The sequence below is a fragment of the Mytilus edulis genome, chromosome 4 (assembly GCF_963676685.1).
Source record: "Mytilus edulis chromosome 4, xbMytEdul2.2, whole genome shotgun sequence".
In the NCBI taxonomy this organism is placed as follows: domain Eukaryota; kingdom Metazoa; phylum Mollusca; class Bivalvia; order Mytilida; family Mytilidae; genus Mytilus; species Mytilus edulis.
In genome coordinates this window covers 63,767,646-63,785,983 of record NC_092347.1, presented here as the reverse complement: position 1 = coordinate 63,785,983, position 18,338 = coordinate 63,767,646, and the positions used below count along the sequence as shown (strand labels likewise).

General features: G+C 32.1%; 1 protein-coding gene across 1 annotated transcript; it reads right to left on the bottom strand.

Moving 5' to 3' along the window:
• Nucleotides 1-740: 740 nt before the first annotated feature.
• On the bottom strand, nucleotides 741-15,007 carry LOC139520203 (mesenchyme-specific cell surface glycoprotein-like). The gene is made up of 11 exons (XM_071312675.1): nucleotides 14,891-15,007; nucleotides 9,984-10,162; nucleotides 8,957-9,208; nucleotides 8,127-8,322; nucleotides 7,170-7,314; nucleotides 6,094-6,208; nucleotides 4,667-4,840; nucleotides 3,412-3,486; nucleotides 2,472-2,713; nucleotides 1,763-1,971; nucleotides 741-912 (listed from the first exon to the last, which is right to left on the bottom strand). The coding sequence occupies exons 2-11, from the start codon at nucleotides 10,156-10,158 to the stop codon at nucleotides 807-809; spliced, it is 1,689 nt and encodes a 562-aa protein (XP_071168776.1). The 5' UTR covers nucleotides 10,159-10,162; nucleotides 14,891-15,007; the 3' UTR covers nucleotides 741-806.
• Between the last annotated feature and the right edge of the window lie 3,331 nt (nucleotides 15,008-18,338).

Genomic DNA, 18,338 nt, shown 5'->3' with positions numbered 1-18,338 from the left:
ACAGTCAATGAATTTCGTACGTGATTGTCACATAATGTTTTTCTTGTTAGAATTCCTACCACATTTTTATATTTTCATAATTTTCATAATGTTGAAAGGTCTGAGCTAAAAAAGTAGAAAAGGTAAATAACTGTACACGTGTTTACCACTATTGCAAGGTCATGTAGAAAAATTCTTTTCGGAAATGAATCGATTATTTCCTATCATGAGCTAAAATTATTCCTCGAGAAAAAACATAAGAAACAGGGTATGTTTAACTTAAATTAACTTGATATACAGCTAATATAAATAAATAAATATATTTTGATTTCTAAAGTTGTTTTGAAAAAAAAACTACCAATCTAATGCATGTTTAAAAAGAAAGAGATGATGCGATAATATTTCAATCGAGACAGCATACAGCTAGAGTCTAACTGATGTGGATGTTTAGGAAAAATGCATAGCAAGATGCTTACCCTATCGACCAACCCTGACTCGTTCATTTTGATTTAATGCGATTCCATCCATTTTCTGTGCTTGGTCGGATTTGTATCATCTTAATATATGAGTGTGGTTTCGTAAACAGTGCTAGAGCCTTCAACTGATTTTCTGATGAATTTTGTAACCCAGGAGAATAAATAATACATAAAAGTATTTGAAAAGTCTCCGTTTGTGAGTCCTGTATATCTAACGTTTACACAGCTTTATGTATATGTATATAGTAAAGCCTAAAGTATGTAGCATAATAAAAATAAAACGTATTATGTGAAAATATGTTTTATTTATGATAAGTCTTTATATATAAAACGTTTTCGATATAGCAGGTATTAGTTGCTGACAAACTGTAGTTCATAGATGCCTAGGGATCCGGACGCAGAACCAATAGCCCAAACTAAAACTTTTCCATTTGGTGATTGCGCTTGGTTGATAATACTAGAAATTAAATAATATTTATCAGTTTTGTTAATCAGAAGTTTAGTTGTCAAGTTCTATATTGAATTAGTCAAAGTCTAGGCTTTTTCCGGTGATTAAAATATTCAATAACTTATTCTCCCTGAATAATATTATAATCATGATAATACTGCATATAATTCAGGCGTATATCCGCTTCTAAACAACAATTGTATGTTTTTTAATGCCAATTAATTTTATGCCAGTGAAAACGTCTGTTCCTTTCGGAATGAATACGTTTATGTGAAAGTAAAATTTACAACATAGACAGTCTAATATCAGCATTCTTCACCACATTTTAAATTTTTTTAATCCGCAATAGAAAAGAATACTTTTATAACTTGGGATACTTTTTTCCCAATATATTCGGAAAGGAATTTCTATACTAGAACGTAGTGATACTCTCTACATTTCAATGATAATTTACTCCATGAATACTGATTGTGCAGTTTTTGTTCATTTTGGGATCATTTGTTGATATTTCGTAAGGTGCATCTGACAAAATAGCAAGGTTGTGTAGTGTAGAAAACCTACGCCACTTGTATCTTTATGTATGCACAAAAACTGGCGACCAAACACATGATGTGGTATTTAAGCCAAAACAAAGTGTTACCCTTTCATACAGATGTACATGTATGTGTGCTTAAGAGAGAACTGAGACAACTGACTGGGAAGGGTGATTGTGTTCATTTAATATGTGTCATAAAAAGCCATTTATGCACTGTACTTGTAAACTGATAGCACTTAAATTGAGTTTACAAAATACCCAATATTTATTAAAAAAAAATGGGTTGTATCAGAAGGAGAAAAAGAATTTCATATCAATTTATACCCGATATCTGTAATGACGCTATCACCAGTCTGGTTGGTTGTATACAAGGTATTCCAAGGTTGAGCTATTTGTCCTTCACGGTGGACACTTTCATGTCGTAAAGCAACATTTACATCACGATAAACATGAATGAGCCCTGTTTTTGTTCCAACAACTACCATAGGTGTAGTATCAAACATACCAACTGCTATAGCAGTAGGTGTTGGTCCCTAGAATAGCAAAATTAAATGCTCAATAGGATCCGTATAATTATATTTTCTGCAGTTTTATGATATTTGGAATTAATTTAAAATGCTATACAAGAGGTGGGTGTGTTTGTGTATGTATGTATACTATTTACGCTTAATATGTTTAAGCATTCTTACATGTATCTGATGAAGTTGTTACCTTTGTTCTCATTGCCCCTGCATATACTTGAAGTTGGATGGTTAGTAAAAAAGTAACTGCGATTGTTTATTACTTACTATTATTAACTTACTTACTATAGTTTCTTTTGCTAACAGCTGGGACTGCTATGTATTGTAACTTCACTTGATAAGAACAAGGAACTAAACAATTATTGAATATTTTGTGCATTGTCTAGGAATATTAAAAATAAAATATTGAAACCATTTTTACGACAAGATGGGATTATTAATATGAAGAAAAAAAACATAAAATAATTCAAATCATGTATTTCAATCTTTGTGTTAAATGCACCACAACTTACATGATCATCAGATCTTTGATCTACTTGTTGAAGTGGAGAGAAGCCACCATTACTTGCTTCACCGTTGAAAGTTGACGCATAACTTTCAAATTCCTTTCTTTCAAGTTCATCTTCAGTGTCATACAGCCTAGTAAAGGTTTGTGTCTGATGAACAGAAATACCACGACCGCCATAACCCTGAACAGTTTCAATAGAACCCAGTGCTGATCTAGGGGCATCTGAATACCGCACTTGCCATCGACCTGAAAATTCATTTGAAACTTTTATGTTAACCTTTGATGTAAAAGTTACCTCTTTTTTTGGGGTTGGGGTGGGAGGGGGTCCGTGTTGCTCTGTAGTTCTTTAAGCAGTGTTGGCTGCTGTTTGTCTTTTTTTATTTGCCTGTCTATTGTCGACTTAAGAGATTTGATTCGTCAGTTGATAAATCCACATCTTTCGTGTATAAATATTTTCAAGTCTTAGAAAAATTGTAGACAAATCAAAATAATATATGGCAAATCTAAAAACATTAACGTTATGTTTGTTCTCTGTTTCAAATATGCATAGTTATCAGGTTTGATGTAGGCATTCATCTTATTGGTTTAACAAATCATCAAAGGCGTGTGCAACATAATAAGAGACAGTACTTACGATTATCAAATATTTTTTAAATATTTTTTTTTTATCACAAACAAATTGACCGCTTGGTTCATTTGATTACACTAAAAGAATAATGATGGCAAAACACTTGTTACATGAATTTCGTCGTTTTTGACAAGCAATATACTAGTACGCCAAACTCCAAAACAGCGGTAACGTCCTCTTTGCTACGCACCGATGTTTCAGAGTTTGCTAGTATGCCACATATATCAGAATCACCAAATAAAATATTAACATATGGTTTTCAGTCAAACAAATGTTCAGCTAACTTGATATTGTATGTAGTTGAACTAAATCTTACCAAGACGTTGGTTGTCCCTTACTGCTGCTTTAAGATCAGCCGTCCATGAAATATCGAATTCATCAAATTCGTCATCTAAAGCAAAAAAGAAAAAGTATAAATTACATTATTTTTGTTTTCTAATTTAAATTGTATTAGTATTGGGAGCAAAAGGTTAATGTACAAACCTATCGTGACACAGTTTAACGTATAAGCATTTGTTGAAATTCTTTACCGCTTTCATAATTATACAATTACGTGGAAATGTAAAATGACCTGGTTATTGTTATTGTTTATTTGCGGACTAAGTCATCGCCAATCATTTTCTTCCTAAATAATTTCCAATTACCATTTCGCTCTGAAATGTTACGTCCTACGGTTTTTTTCTGTTAATGCTACACGGAGTATCAGTAGGACAACCGGTTTGCCTCGCCTAATTGAATTCAACAGTCTTGAGTGAATAGTATCTTATTACACTCGATACAGAGGTATAATCTATATGTATCCCCTATGAAGATCCCGAATAGCATACAATGTATATGAATAAGATATTGCTTTAACGTATTGTGGATAAAGTTTTGTGTTGCTATCTGATTTAAAATATCAATAAGATAATCATCTAAGATTTTGGTGAAAATGTTAACTAAAATTTATGTTGCTCATATGTTTGTAGGAAACAGCGACCTAATTACGCATAGGTTTGAGATTAATGATAAAATGAAGTCAACTTTAGGTCACATGCAGACGTTTCTTCTGCCTGTCACAAGTCAGGAGTCTGTTATTCAGTGGTTGTCGTTTGTTTGTGTGTTACATATTTGTTTTTTCGTACATAAATAAGGCCATAAGTTTTCTCGTTTGAATCGTTTTATATTTGTCATTTCTGGGCCTTTTATAGCTGACTATATGTGGTATGGGCTTTGCTCATTGTTGAAGGCCGTACAGTGACCAATCGTTGTCATTTGGTCTCATGTGGAGAGTTGTCTCATTGTCAATTATACCATATCTTTTTTTTATATTCTATATGGAATATATACTTCTCTCACTGAAGATGAAACTGAAGTCGTACTTTTTGAAAAAATAACAATGACCTTAATGCATGGTGTTAACATTAATTAGATTAAATATAAGAGGACATTCCATACATTAACATCTCATGAATATTCAGTAAGTAGTTGAGTGACAGTCGAACTTTAAAGAGTCAATAGCCATCTTCACATAAGAGTTTTTGAATTATTTTTTAATTTCCTTTTTGTAAAATGTAACGTAGTTTACTAACCTTCGGCAATTGTTCTTGCTCGCTTAGATTCGTCAAATTCATCGCCTTGGGCAGCAGTATATCGTTTGATCATACCTTGTTCTGCAGTTAATAGTACCTCCATACCATTGAACGTAGCAATCTTAATATCAGAGGCTTGTCTCATGGAATAAACCGGATAGTTTGATAATTTACCTTTAAAAAGGAAATATATGTACACAATACGCAGTGTTTCTTATCTGTAATAGAATTTATGTTAAAATATCAATTTTCAACGTGATATTTACCGACTTGTTTCTTTATTATTATGAGGCTTACTTCATACAGGAACTTCTTAGGAAGAAAGATAAGAAGTAAGCAATATCCTTTAACTCTACTTTCCGCTATATAGATGATGTTCTTTCACTAAATAATTCAAAATTTGGTGACTATGTCGAACGCATCTATCCCATTGAACTAGAGATAATGAATACAACAGATACAGTTAAGTCGACCTCATATCTTGACTTACATCTAGAAATTGACAATGAGGGTCGATTGAAAACAAAACTTTACGACAAAAGAGATGATTTCAGCTTTCCAATTGTGAACTTTCCATTTCTAAGTAGCAACATTCCAGCAGCACCTGCATACGGTGTATATATCTCCCAATTGATACGCTTTCCCGTGCTTGCATTTCCTATCATGATTTTCTTGATAGAGGGTTGTTGCTCACAAGGAAGCTATTAAATCAAGAGTTCCAAATGGTGAAGTTGAAATCATCTCTTCGTAAATTTTACGAGTTGGTTGACCGTTATGGAATAACCGTTTCACAAATGATATTGGATATGTTCCTTACGTCGTAGCTACAATCCCCTTCCCTTTCATAAATGTGACCTACCGAATTAGACTATTTACCGGATTTGATATCTCATAAGCAACACGACGGGTACCACATGTAGAGCAGGATCTTCTTACCCTTCCGGAGCACCTGAGATCACCCCTAGTTTTTGTTGGGGTTCGTGTTGTTTATTCTTTAGTTTTCTATGTTGTGTCGTGTGTACTATTATTTGTCTGTTTGTCCTTTTCATTTTTAGCCATGGCGTTGTCAGTTTATTTTCGATTTATGAGTTTGACTGTCTCTCTTGTATCTTTCGTCCCTCTGTTTTAACTACAAAAAACTTACTTCCGATCGATAGATTGATGTCAACATTACACGTCAAGCCCTCTCTAAATAATCTACAAAAATAGTAACCCCCAAAAACAACATTCAAATAAAAGTAAGGGAAAAAAAAGTGAAAAAAATGAAAAAAGCATTTCTTATTTCAGATTTTACTTCTGATGACAACTTATTTATTTAAAAGTATGACGGTGACCTTTTGCATATACATGTATCTATTTTATCTTTTCTTAATTGTTAACCTAAAAGATACAGACTTTAGTTTAATGTCCATAACAACATATCGTACCTCCATTTTGATCACTGCAATCGATACCAAAATACTGCCAATTCTTTTCTCCAAGAGGAAATATTTCATTAACATTATAGGCGTTGATATCAATTCTTGCAACAGCATTATTTTCCTGTAAAAAGAAAATGCTTGTTGGGATGTACCCAACCACTTCTACTCTTTTTTGTTACCTGTTTTCTATTTGTATCTGTCTGATGAGTTAAGCCTTTTTCCATTGATTTTTATAGTTCGTTCTTATGTTGTTCTGTGACATCCCTTCCAAGAGGAGGATTTGGATCCCGCCATATTTTGTATGTTTGCGTCCGTCCCAGGTCAGGAGCCTATAATTCAGTGGTTGTCGTTTTTTTGGATGTGCCACATTTGTGTAATTTTTTTGGTACAAAAATCGGTTGTTAGTTTTCTCGTTTCAATTTTTTTATCATCTTTCATTTTTCATCTCGAAACCTTTTATAGCTGACTATGCGGTACGGGCTGTGTTCATTGTTGAAGGCCGTATGGTGACTTTGTGTCATTTTGTTTCTTGTGAACAGTTTTTCTCTTTTTGATATTTATTTCTATTTAGATCGATAAAGACAAAGCTACAAGAAGTTATAAGATCTGATATTAAATAAGCATTAAAAAATACAGTCCTGCTAAAAATACAAGGAACATTTTTTACAAGAGAAATTAATTAAAAATGAAACATGTAAGAATGATTCTCTAATGACGATATATATTTTGTATTGGAAAAATATATTCATTTTAATTTTGCTGAAATAGCTGTTAAGAACATTCTTCTATTTACATAAAGCTGGTGCAAATGTGAGGTAAAACTCCCCAGATAGGCTAGCAAAGGTTTTCTTTGGGAATAAATTCTACATATCCATGAATATAAAACTTAACACATCTCTGGGGATAAAAGGTGAACAAATATCTGGGAATCAAAAGTTCACGCATCTGCAGGATTAAAAAAGTTTACACATCTCTTGGAATTAAAAAAGGTATTGCAAGTCTCTGGTCAAAACGCACAGAACATATGCAGTAGTACATAAAGTTGAATAATATTTTAAAATTAATATCAAACACATACTTACAGGTAGAGACACGTAAGCGAATCGCTGGTCATTGCTAATGGTTACTTGTTCAGGTTCAAGGTCGTCAGACATTTTGTTTACTATACCAGCATTATGGTTTCCTCGATAAACCCATCTTACTCCTTTATTTTGGTACTCGGTTTCTCTAAGCGAAAAAAATAAGCAAAGATTATACAGGATTTATGAAGAACGACAATAACTACATAGAGAAATATACAAAGAGTTAAAGAAGAAACATAAGTTGAAACGCTAAAAGACTAAAAAAATAGATTAAGAACGATTTCAATTTTAGAACGAACTGTCTCTTTCGAAGTTGAATAGGAAAGAAAATTGGTTTCTAATATTTTTAATTAGATTTTTTTTTGTACACCAAAATCAAGTTACAGTTTATGAAATAATATAAACTTTTGTTTGCAAAAGTGTAACCGATGCTAGAATATCTGTGGTCAATATAAACGTACTAAACAAATGAATATTCTTGCATTTCCACTTTATTAGCTGCTACATCAATATGCTTTTATTCTGTAGCACTTAGCTGTTGTTGACTTCGAAAGATATGGGACATTTGGCAGAATATGAAGTGTTATTTATACTAATGTATATGTTAACCAACAATTCAATTAGACTCGACTACGTTTTTGTACTAACTACTAATTTAAACTAATAAAAAATATAAGCAATATTGGTCTATCATTAAACTGTAGATTAATTTATGTTATTAATGTGTTTTCTTTTTCTCTGTTGTTTAAGTAAAGTAAGAACGATGTTACAATGTACATGTATCTTGATCAGTCGACTATCAAATGCATATACATACATATGATGTCTTTTGATCTCTTTCCCGCAACGAAATTCTTATCTTTTGGAAATGATTGAAATGTTTTGCATATATCCCCTTAATTGACAATATAATGACAGAGTGTTAACCTTATTTATATACAAGAAAAATAAAAATACCTGCCAGCTAAAAACAAGTCGAAACTGATGGTGACCACAGCTGGAGACCCAACGTCATTTCTAAGCATAATCGTAACTGTGCCTTGTGGATCAACAAAAGACTGAGCAATTTCATCCATATCACCACGACCTTCGTTAGCGATGATCAGCTTTTGGCAATCAGACGTAAAAGCAAGTCCCTTAGGATCAACTCCAACTGGAAAATATTTGTTTTGAAACAGTATATGTAAGATTAATTCTTGAAGACTTAATCGTGGGTTGTTCACGATTCTGTTTGAAAACAAGAACATACGGAACAATGAAACAATGAAACATTATAAACTAGTATACATCACGAATTAAAGTCTGTTGAATCCTTTCAGATTTTTCCTTAACACCATGTTGTTTTTTTATAAAGAGTTGTGGCACCTTTTTTTAAAGGGAAGTAACTCCTTACTAACCCCATATGGTAACTAACCATGTATGGTAACTAGCCCTTTATTTTTTAGTACACCCTATATCAAATATACATAGTCATCACATTTGGTCCTTTAACCAATCATATCTCTATAAATAGATAGGAGGTAAGATAAACTAGTATACAACAGTAATTTCATTACATATACTAGTATTTTAAATAGAAATCCGTACGTTTGACTGGCAAGCAACAATCATGATACTTCCACACTTCATACCTAATGTGCTTTGGTCAATGCTTTTATGCCCCATAAACATTACAAAGTTTGATTATTATTATAATATCTACAGAAAAACAACAACAGCATTTTTATTCATCTTACACAAACATAAGCTCATTGATAAATATGATTGTACACCAAATTATTTCATACCTTGTTCTCTCCCAAAACTAACTAGCTGTACATTTCCACGTTGAAAAGTTTTAAAGAGTTCCACGTGTCCTTCTTTAGTGGCTAACGATGATTCTATGCTGACCGCTACCGTATCACCACACACTGCTACATCATTTGCCCTTCCATTGTCAATAGCATCAAATGAGTGTGTGTACAGGTTATTTGGGGCGGACGGATTAGAAATATCAATAACATGAAGAAGACGAGGTTGACTCATCCCTGATTGACTACCTGAAATCAAAATAGGTTATCTTTAATTTCTTCAATTAGTTAATTAGTTTAAAAAGATAAGAACAAACTATGAAAACATGTATATATTGTTTAATTCTTATTTGAAACAAGGGCCTGGTTGTTTCTATTTGTAGAACAAGTACTCTATAATTGGTTTGTATTGAAAGCCTTGTTAACCTTTAATTACTATTAGCTTGTCGTTATGTTCTATTGTTTTGTTTATTTGTGTGTTCCTCTATCCTGTACGTTATTCATTTCATTTGTATTGTAGTCCTGTCATTCTAGTGTTATATTTAACATTGTCATTAAAGCGGGAGGTTTTGGCTGGCCACAAAACTAGGTTCAATTTTTTTTCTTAAAATGTCCTGTACCAAGTCTGGAAAATGGCTATTGTTATCTTATAGTTCGTTTCTGTGTGTGTTGCATTTTAGTGTTTCTGTTGTGTCGTTGTTCTCCTCTTATACTTGATGAGTTTCCCTCAGTTTTAGTTTGTAACCCGGATTTCCCAATCGATTTATGAATTCCAAACAGCGGTATACTACTGATGTCTTTATTTATATAGATTGTTAACCTTATAGCAAATATATTAATATGCTAATTTTATTCAAAGGAATCATCAAATTATATATATTTGATAATGTTTACAGTAAGAATTGAACAAAAGGAATCAATGAAAAAAGCCGGACCCTGTAATTCAGTGGTTGTTGTTTGTGCTGTATATCACATTTGGTTTTAGTTCAGTGTTTTGTAGCTAAAGCAGGTGCGAATTTCTTACCTATCACATACATTATCCGTTGTTGGGAATCATAAGCAGCTTTGTGAGCAGCGTCTTTTAAAAATCCATAGTTATTGTTGGTAGTATAAGGAAATTTAAAGTAACTAAGTTTATTCAACTGAAACTGAGAATACACCGCTGACGTAAACAGAAGAAGTTGTACTACTGTCTTCATTTTTCTGCAAAGTATTTGAAACAATTTCTGGTTTTTAGAATTAAATACTTGAAAGTTCTGTCAATTGACAAGCATACATATGTGAATGAGGAAAGTTCTGTCAAGTGAAAGCATACATATGTGAATGAAAAAAGTTCTGTCAAGTGAAAGCATACATATGTGAATGAGGAAAGTTCTGTCAAGTGAAAGCATACATATGTGAATGAGGAAAGTTCTGTCAAGTGAAAGCATACATATGTGAATGACAAAAGTTCTGTCAAGTGAAAGCATACATATGTGAATGAGGAAAGTTCTGTCAAGTGAAAGCATACATATGTGAATGAAAAAAGTTCTGTCAAGTGAAAGCATACATATGTGAATGAGGAAAATTCTGTCAAGTGAAAGCATACATTTGTACATATGTGAATGAGGAAAGTTCTGTCAAGTGCAAGCATACATATGTGAATGAGGAAAATTCTGTCAAGTGAAAGCATACATATGTGAATGAGGAAAGTTCTGTCAAGTGAAAGCATACATATGTGAATGAGGAAAATTCTGTCAAGTGAAAGCATGCATATGTGAATAAGGAAAATTCTGTCAAGTGAAAGCATACATATGTGAATGAGGAAAATGTATATCAATTGATTATTATGTGCAAAAACAGAAGTCAAATCTTTTTTAACATTTAATATGTTGTATGGGTCTGTCAAATGCACCACAAAAATCTCTTTCTAGAATGATTACATCTATTATATCAGCAAAGTGAATCTGCTACTAAAGTGGCTATCGGTATCTGACCCCATCAAGCAATGGTATTCAACATTCAATTTCTTTACCATTTACTCAAGCATTCCGATTTAAAACTCATTTTAAGATTAAAAACCATTCTTTGTTTCTTAAAAAAGGAATACATCACGTAAAAATGAATTGCCTAGGAAGGGAAACATCATATTTTATAAAAAACACACCTTCTAATTTCATCCTAAACTTTTCTATGACATCACCAATGTTATTGATTTTGTTTTTGTTGACAGCATATTTGTGGACGTGGTTAATTTTGATTATTTAATTGCTAACTTGTTATTTTTATATGTAAGAAGTATGCTTCTCAAGTAAACAAATAGAAACCAGCGATTTCGTAAACTTCATCTTTGGCTTCATAGATGATATTCTTTTACACACACGAGTGAGTGGAGATTTATTTCTATTCCGTTAAATTTGAATTTTCCCTTATCTCTTTCTTTCCTTAGTAATTGTGGAACAAGTTTGTAGAACGAGTTTATAGAACAAGTTTATAGAACAAGTTTGTAAAAAAAAAAAGTATCTATATAAAAGTCTTTAATTAGTACTGCACGGGCATTTCTTAGGCGGATATACGGGTTGGTTCTATAGTCATATATAAGTCCTTGCCTATAACAATGACCTTGATAGTGGGATGTTGCTTAAAAGGAACTTACAGGTTCAAGGTTTGGTAAAGTTGTAAAGGTCTGGTTATAAGTTTTACAGACGCGATTATGACTAAGTTGACGTTTACAAAAAAATCTTTGTCATTCAAACATCTTTTCTTGTCAAGTTAAATTCTGAATTTGTCTCATTCCTGGTTTTTTACTTGTCATGAGCTACACGTTTTCTGTCACTGGTATCATTACTGCACCAGGAGGTTCAGCCGAAATTATAAATTGTGGTTTGTAGTAGAATATCTATCAATCCACATAATTTAACTGGTGTATAGAATTTAGTAGAATAGACTATTCTTAATCATGAAAATAGGGCTTTAGGAGACTGTACATAAGATAAGATAAGATTTATTTTATTAAAGTGTCACCATCCATTACAATATCAATATATATATATATATATATATATACACATAAAATCATAAGAACCTAACATTTAAGTAAAAGGATGCCAGCCGAAAACGACTTATGAGACACTATCATTAAAACAAAACAATTTGTACATAACACACATAAACAGTATCATCTAAAATATTTGCCGAACAACAATATTTGTAATCTAGAGAATAGACACAACCCCCTCTCCCCAAAATATATCATTATAAAATTCTTTATAAGTTGACATTGACGCAAGTGCACTAAACAGCTGTACGTTATAAGCAGAATGTGTGATTAGTTGTTGGAGAAACATCTACAGATAAATGAAAAAAATAAAAATATTTAATTATGAAGTATACCGCAAATCACACTTGATGACCAGGCGCGGATCCAGAGGGGGGGGGGGGGGGTTCCGGGGGTTGGAACCCCCCTTCTTTTGGCCGATTAATGCATTTGAATGGGAGCATATAGCTGGAACCCCCCTTTTTAAAATGGCTGGATCCGCCCCTGGTGACTATCAATAGTTGTGATTTCTTCTATATGAACTAAAAAGAATTATTAGGTTTAAGGTTCTACTAAAGTCAAAATAAAGGACACTTCCTAAACATCTAAACTTTGCCTGTTTTTGTTCAACCTATAATGAATAAAGTCCTAAACTTTGGGAACATATGTTTATTTGAACATCCTTTACATTTACACATTGTGTACATTGTAAATAAACTTGAAATTGTTATGTAGTGGCCAAACCGGTTCTTGGGGTTAACACTAAATTTTCTAATAAACCTGGAGGCCTGCGAGAAAACTTTATTTGATTATTTCTTTATTTAAAAAAAAATTATCATATTTTATTGAAATCTATACATTTGTTAGTTGAAAAACATCAATATTTAGCCAAAGGGTCCACATGAACCTGAAGCCATCTAACAGGCCTCCAGATTTTTTTGAAAATTTAGTTATCACTCTAAAAACTAGTTTAGTCACAACATTACAATTTCAAGGTTATTTATAATTTACACAATGTGTATATGTTAAGACGTTACGCGCGATGTTCGTACATGTAAGCGTAACACAACGTCGCGAATATTTCGTAACGTTCAAACCGAAAATTCGACTGAAACGTTGTTTTAAGCAAGTGCGACATTCTTGTAAGACTCCGCAAAATCGACGGTGCTTTTTAACTACCAATCGAAAATTGATGTATTTTATTTTTTTGAAAATTTAAGAAAAATAACATTTAAAAAAAATCATAAATTCTACCATTATAAAAGCAGTGATAAGCAAACAATTGACGTAAATCTGAGTTGAGTTCGTTTTTACGTCAAAAAAATGTCGGTGCGACAAACTTGTAAGTTTTTTTTTTAAATCGCTCATAAATTACCATATATATCATTTTTCAGGATATTTGTCTTTAAATTCATAAAATAAAGCAAATTAACATTGATGTAGTAATACAAATACTAAACTTTTTTTTTATTTTAGATAAATGTTTTTTGATTCTCAAATCTGGAATCCCATTTTATTCCCCACGGGACAGATTTGCCCTTGTAGTATGGAACGCTTTCTTTCTATGATATGACGTCATCATAACGTCATAAAAAAATGCATAAAAAACTGAAGGAACCAATCTGTGTAATATTGGAAAAAACCGTTTCTCAAAATATTAAATTGTTTATGACGAAAATCATAGTTAAGTGGTTACAATAAATGAAATATGTTACGCGGGACAACCTAAAAATCGCCGTTTTTTAAAAATGAAGCTTGTCGCATGCAGCATGAAACATAGTTTCAACAATTATTTTTTTTCGTATTTATTTTAAAAATCGTTATTTTTTGAAATGCACACAATAGCAATGAATATGATATCACACATATATATATATTGGACTTGTATCTTACCAACTACACCAAATTTCCAATGAGGTACGAACATCGCGCGTAACGTCTAAGTATATTTAAATGAATAGTTTATGACTTTAATCATTATAGATTGAAAAATACTGGCAATGTTTAGATGTTTATGAAGTGTCCTATATTTTGACTTTAGTGGAACAACCTTAATCAGTATCATTGTTTTAAGCATTACAGCAATTCATACTTTAAGGCCCAATTATGTAAATTCATGGTACTGCATTTTCATGCTATATAACTGTTTAAGACAAATCATTTAACAATGGAAAGATATTCATCACCAAAGTGTGCCTTTGGTGTATTAAAATTGGTACCGACTATGTTATTAACCCAGAATATTGTTTATCTTACCTCCTATACATTTCTGGGAATATGATTGGTTAAAAGCGCCCGCGTGCAAACCGTGTATATTTGATATAAGGTTAGTAGGGAGGCGGGGCTTATTTCATACACGGTTAGTAGTGGTGTTACGTCCCTTTATAAAAACAAACGGTACTGAGAAAAAGTCATAAAGGTTTCAACAGACGAAGAAATTGATGATTAAGATGGAAATACATTTATAAAACACATTTATACCTTACAAGCTGTTATTATTTGCATCGGTTTTTGTAAGATAAATGGAAGTATTTTCTTAATGCTAGCAGTATAAAGAAGATTTGTTCATTTTGATAGGTCACTAGTTTAAATTTCACACGTTAAGATAGTCGGTAAGATAAATTCGTTACATAGTGTGCTAGTGACCTAATACGGTATATATGAGATCAGTAAATTTCATATGGGGATTCGCTCGAATCTCCATATGAAATTTACTGACCCCATTTGTACCGTATTAGGTCTCTAGCGCACTATGTAGCTATAGTACTACATAGTGTAGGTTAATATTCCTGATGCTGTTCAACTTGTTTTCCTGAAACGTCTGGAATACTACGCAAAAGTACCAAAATGCTAAATACTGTGTGACAATGCTAATAATAGTATTAATAGTAAATTTATGTAACATAAAAACTTACCAGACTACCTGTCTTTACTGATAGTCAATCCTTTGTGAAATCTATGTTTACATCTGTTCAAATTCCAAAGATTAATTATAGGTTAGACATTACTTGGTCATGTTTTATGAAGATTCAAGCCCAAGGCGAAGGGCTTAAATCTTCCTAAAACATGACCAAGTATTGTCTGACCAATTTAGAACATATTCACACTTTCGAGTGACCTTACAAAATTATCCTTTCCCATTGTAATATCCAAACCTGAATAAGAGTTCACTTTTTATAATGAACTAAATGTAAAACATAGGTAATCATCATTTCAACGGATGGAATGAAAATTCTCGGACATAGTTTGTGATTACCGAATGGAAAAATTGTTTTTCTTCTGCTTAAGGTAAAATTTAATACTTATATATCTTGAGATTTTTTATTTTAAAAAGCAACACAATGTTATATAAATCCCCTTTTTGAAATTTGACTGTTTTATAAGTATAAAACTCTCTGTATAAATATTTAAATTCAGACCATTCAACATTAAACGCTTACATTTTATTAATAAATGAAAATTTACATGTATTTGTGTTTCTCCAAAAAAATAAATATATTTGATTTATATATCAACAGTCTGACATTGTTTTCTTGAAAGAAAGAAAAATCCCTCAAATGTCAGGTATATGAAAAATAATTATTATTTTACCTACATCCTTACCCAATTTTTTTTTGTTTATTCTACATGTTCTATATATGTGTACCGTTAAAAAATGCATAAAAATTGCAAAATTAGAAATGTTTTGTGTTAACCTTTGCTCTTTCATCTTTAATCAGTAGACTCTTTTCCCATGGAAAATGCATCAGGGGATTGTACACTTCGTTAGTGCAGTTATTAAGAGTTCACTCTCATAGTTAACTGACAGTGAAAAGTCATTCATGTATAGCATTTCATAGTGTATGGAAAACCATGTACTATGAAAATTAGAGGGGAAAAACTAACTTTTCATTGGACGAGAAGGGGAGAGTATGTTCTAATCTCCATTCAAGTTTGTAATATAGCCTCTTGTTATTTTGTTTATGTAGGAGAATTTGTGAAAAGTGAAAATTGTTTTTTAAGAACATTGAGAGTTACACTATTAAGTCTGAGGAAACAAACTGACTGTTGTTTTCTCAAAAGCACTTAAAAGACGGTTACTAAGATTTTATAAAGGGTGGACAACTTTCTTTGTCAGTTTTTTCATCAACTTAGACAAATATATTTATTAAGATATGTCTTCGTTGAAGTTGTAATGCTCTCAAATAACGAATAATTTAAGTCTATTTTTTTTTACCATATAATGTTTTATAAATTCAAAATAAACTAGACATTGTTAATCAAGTTTTTGATTATTTTTCATGTAATTGATAAGAATGATTGTCTTTTGACATTTAATTAGGGACTTTCGCTTTTGAGTTCAGTAATTTTGAGATTTAACTTGTTTTTGTTTTGTATACAATATGGTAAACTTTAAACACATATGAGCGGATGACATAATTGGATAAAAAAAAAATCATTTTTTTATTTTTTTTTAAATTTATATTGACGAAAATATGATGGGTTTATCTTTCATTTGAATCTTGAATAGTAAAATTGCAACAAAGAAAGTTGTTAAGTTCAGTTCAAATGATTCATCGTTTGGCATAAGAATAAACTCATCATATAAACCAGGCTTTAGATTTTGTATGCCAGACGCATGCTTCGTCTACAAAAAACTCATTAGTGACGCTAGAATCAGAAAGGTTAATTAAACCCTTTCACAAATCTGTTCAAGAGAGTTTTTTTCAAATGTTTCTCAGCTCTATATGTGAAGAAAGAAGATGTTGATCATATGCCAATGAGATTAGTTTTTGGGATTAGAGTCTTATAACTTAAGACCACTAACGTAACGGTACCCAAATTGCACCTATTATGACATTTTATTTTACCTACGTTGTTTTATGATCAAAACATAAATGTCCATTCTGTGTTTATTTTGTAGCTGTATCTTTCTTTATTATATAGGTACGCCAATTTGATTTTTTTTATCATATTTAGTCATGGAACAATGGGTTTGAATCGACCTCCAAACTATCCATGATTCCGTAATGAGGAGTACCTAAATTGCATCCATGCTTTAATTCACATCATTAAAAATCGAATAACAGATGTTTTGTTTTATTTTTCCGAATAATTAGAACAATTTGACTTTAGTACAAGCTGACTATTCACTTTTCTAAAAATGGATGTTTGTAACATATTTGTGTTGTTCATTTTTAAAAGATGACTTTTTGTGAACGTCGCATGGCGGCGTTATCGTACATTTTTCTTTTCCCATGAAAGCTTCATCTGTTGATATAAATTGTGAACGTTTAAAAGAGGGACGAAAGATATCAAAGGGACAGTCAAACTCATAAATCGAAAATAAACTGACAACGCCATGGCTAAAAATGAAACAGACAAACAGACAAACAAGAGTACACATGACACAACATAGAAAACTAAAGAATAAACAACACGAAGGATAGGCAGATCCTGCTCCACATGTGGCACCCGTCATGTTGCTTATGTGATAACAAATCCGGTAAATAGTCTAATTCGGTAGATCACATATATGAAAGGGAAGGGGATTGTAGTTACGACGCAAGAAACATCCGATATCATTTGTGAAATGGTTATTCCATAACGGTCAACCAACTCGTGATGGCGTCCGTAAAATTTACGAAGGGATGATTTCAACTTCACCATTTGAACTCTTGGTTTAATAGCTTCCTTGTGAGCAGCAACCCTCTATCAAGAAAATCATGATAAGAAAATGCAAGCACGGGAATATCGTATCAATTGGGAGATATATACCCCGTACGCAGGTGCTGCTGGAATGTTTTTTCTAAGAAATGGAAAGTTCACAATTGGAAAGCTGAAATCATCTCTTTTGTCGTAAAGTTTTGTTTTCAATCGCCCCTCATTGTCAATATCTAGATGTAAGTCAAGATATGAGGCAGATTTTAATGTATCTGTAGTATCCTTTATCTCTAGTTCGATGGGATAGATGATTTCCACATAGTTTAGGTATTAGACAAAATACATAGGTAACAAAGAAACAGACCGGTAACAACCGTTGCCGGATAGTTTTTCTACACGAGTAGTCAGGTCAAGGTCCGAGGCGTTAGCTAGAAGTGCAGAAAAACTATTCGGCTGGTTGTTACCGGCCTGTTTCTTTTGTTACTTTTGATTTTTATCTGACTTGTGAAATTTGGGTCCCCAATGCTCTTCAACTTTGTATTTGTTTGGCCTTTTAACTGTTTTGATCTGAGCGTCACTGATGAGTCTTCTGTAGACGAAACGCGCGTCTGGCGTATTAAATTATAATCCTGGTACCTTTGATAACTATTGTACGACGTTTCAAGAAAGTAATAATACATTTTGCAAGACTAAATATTTGAGAAACTTAGATAGCCATTA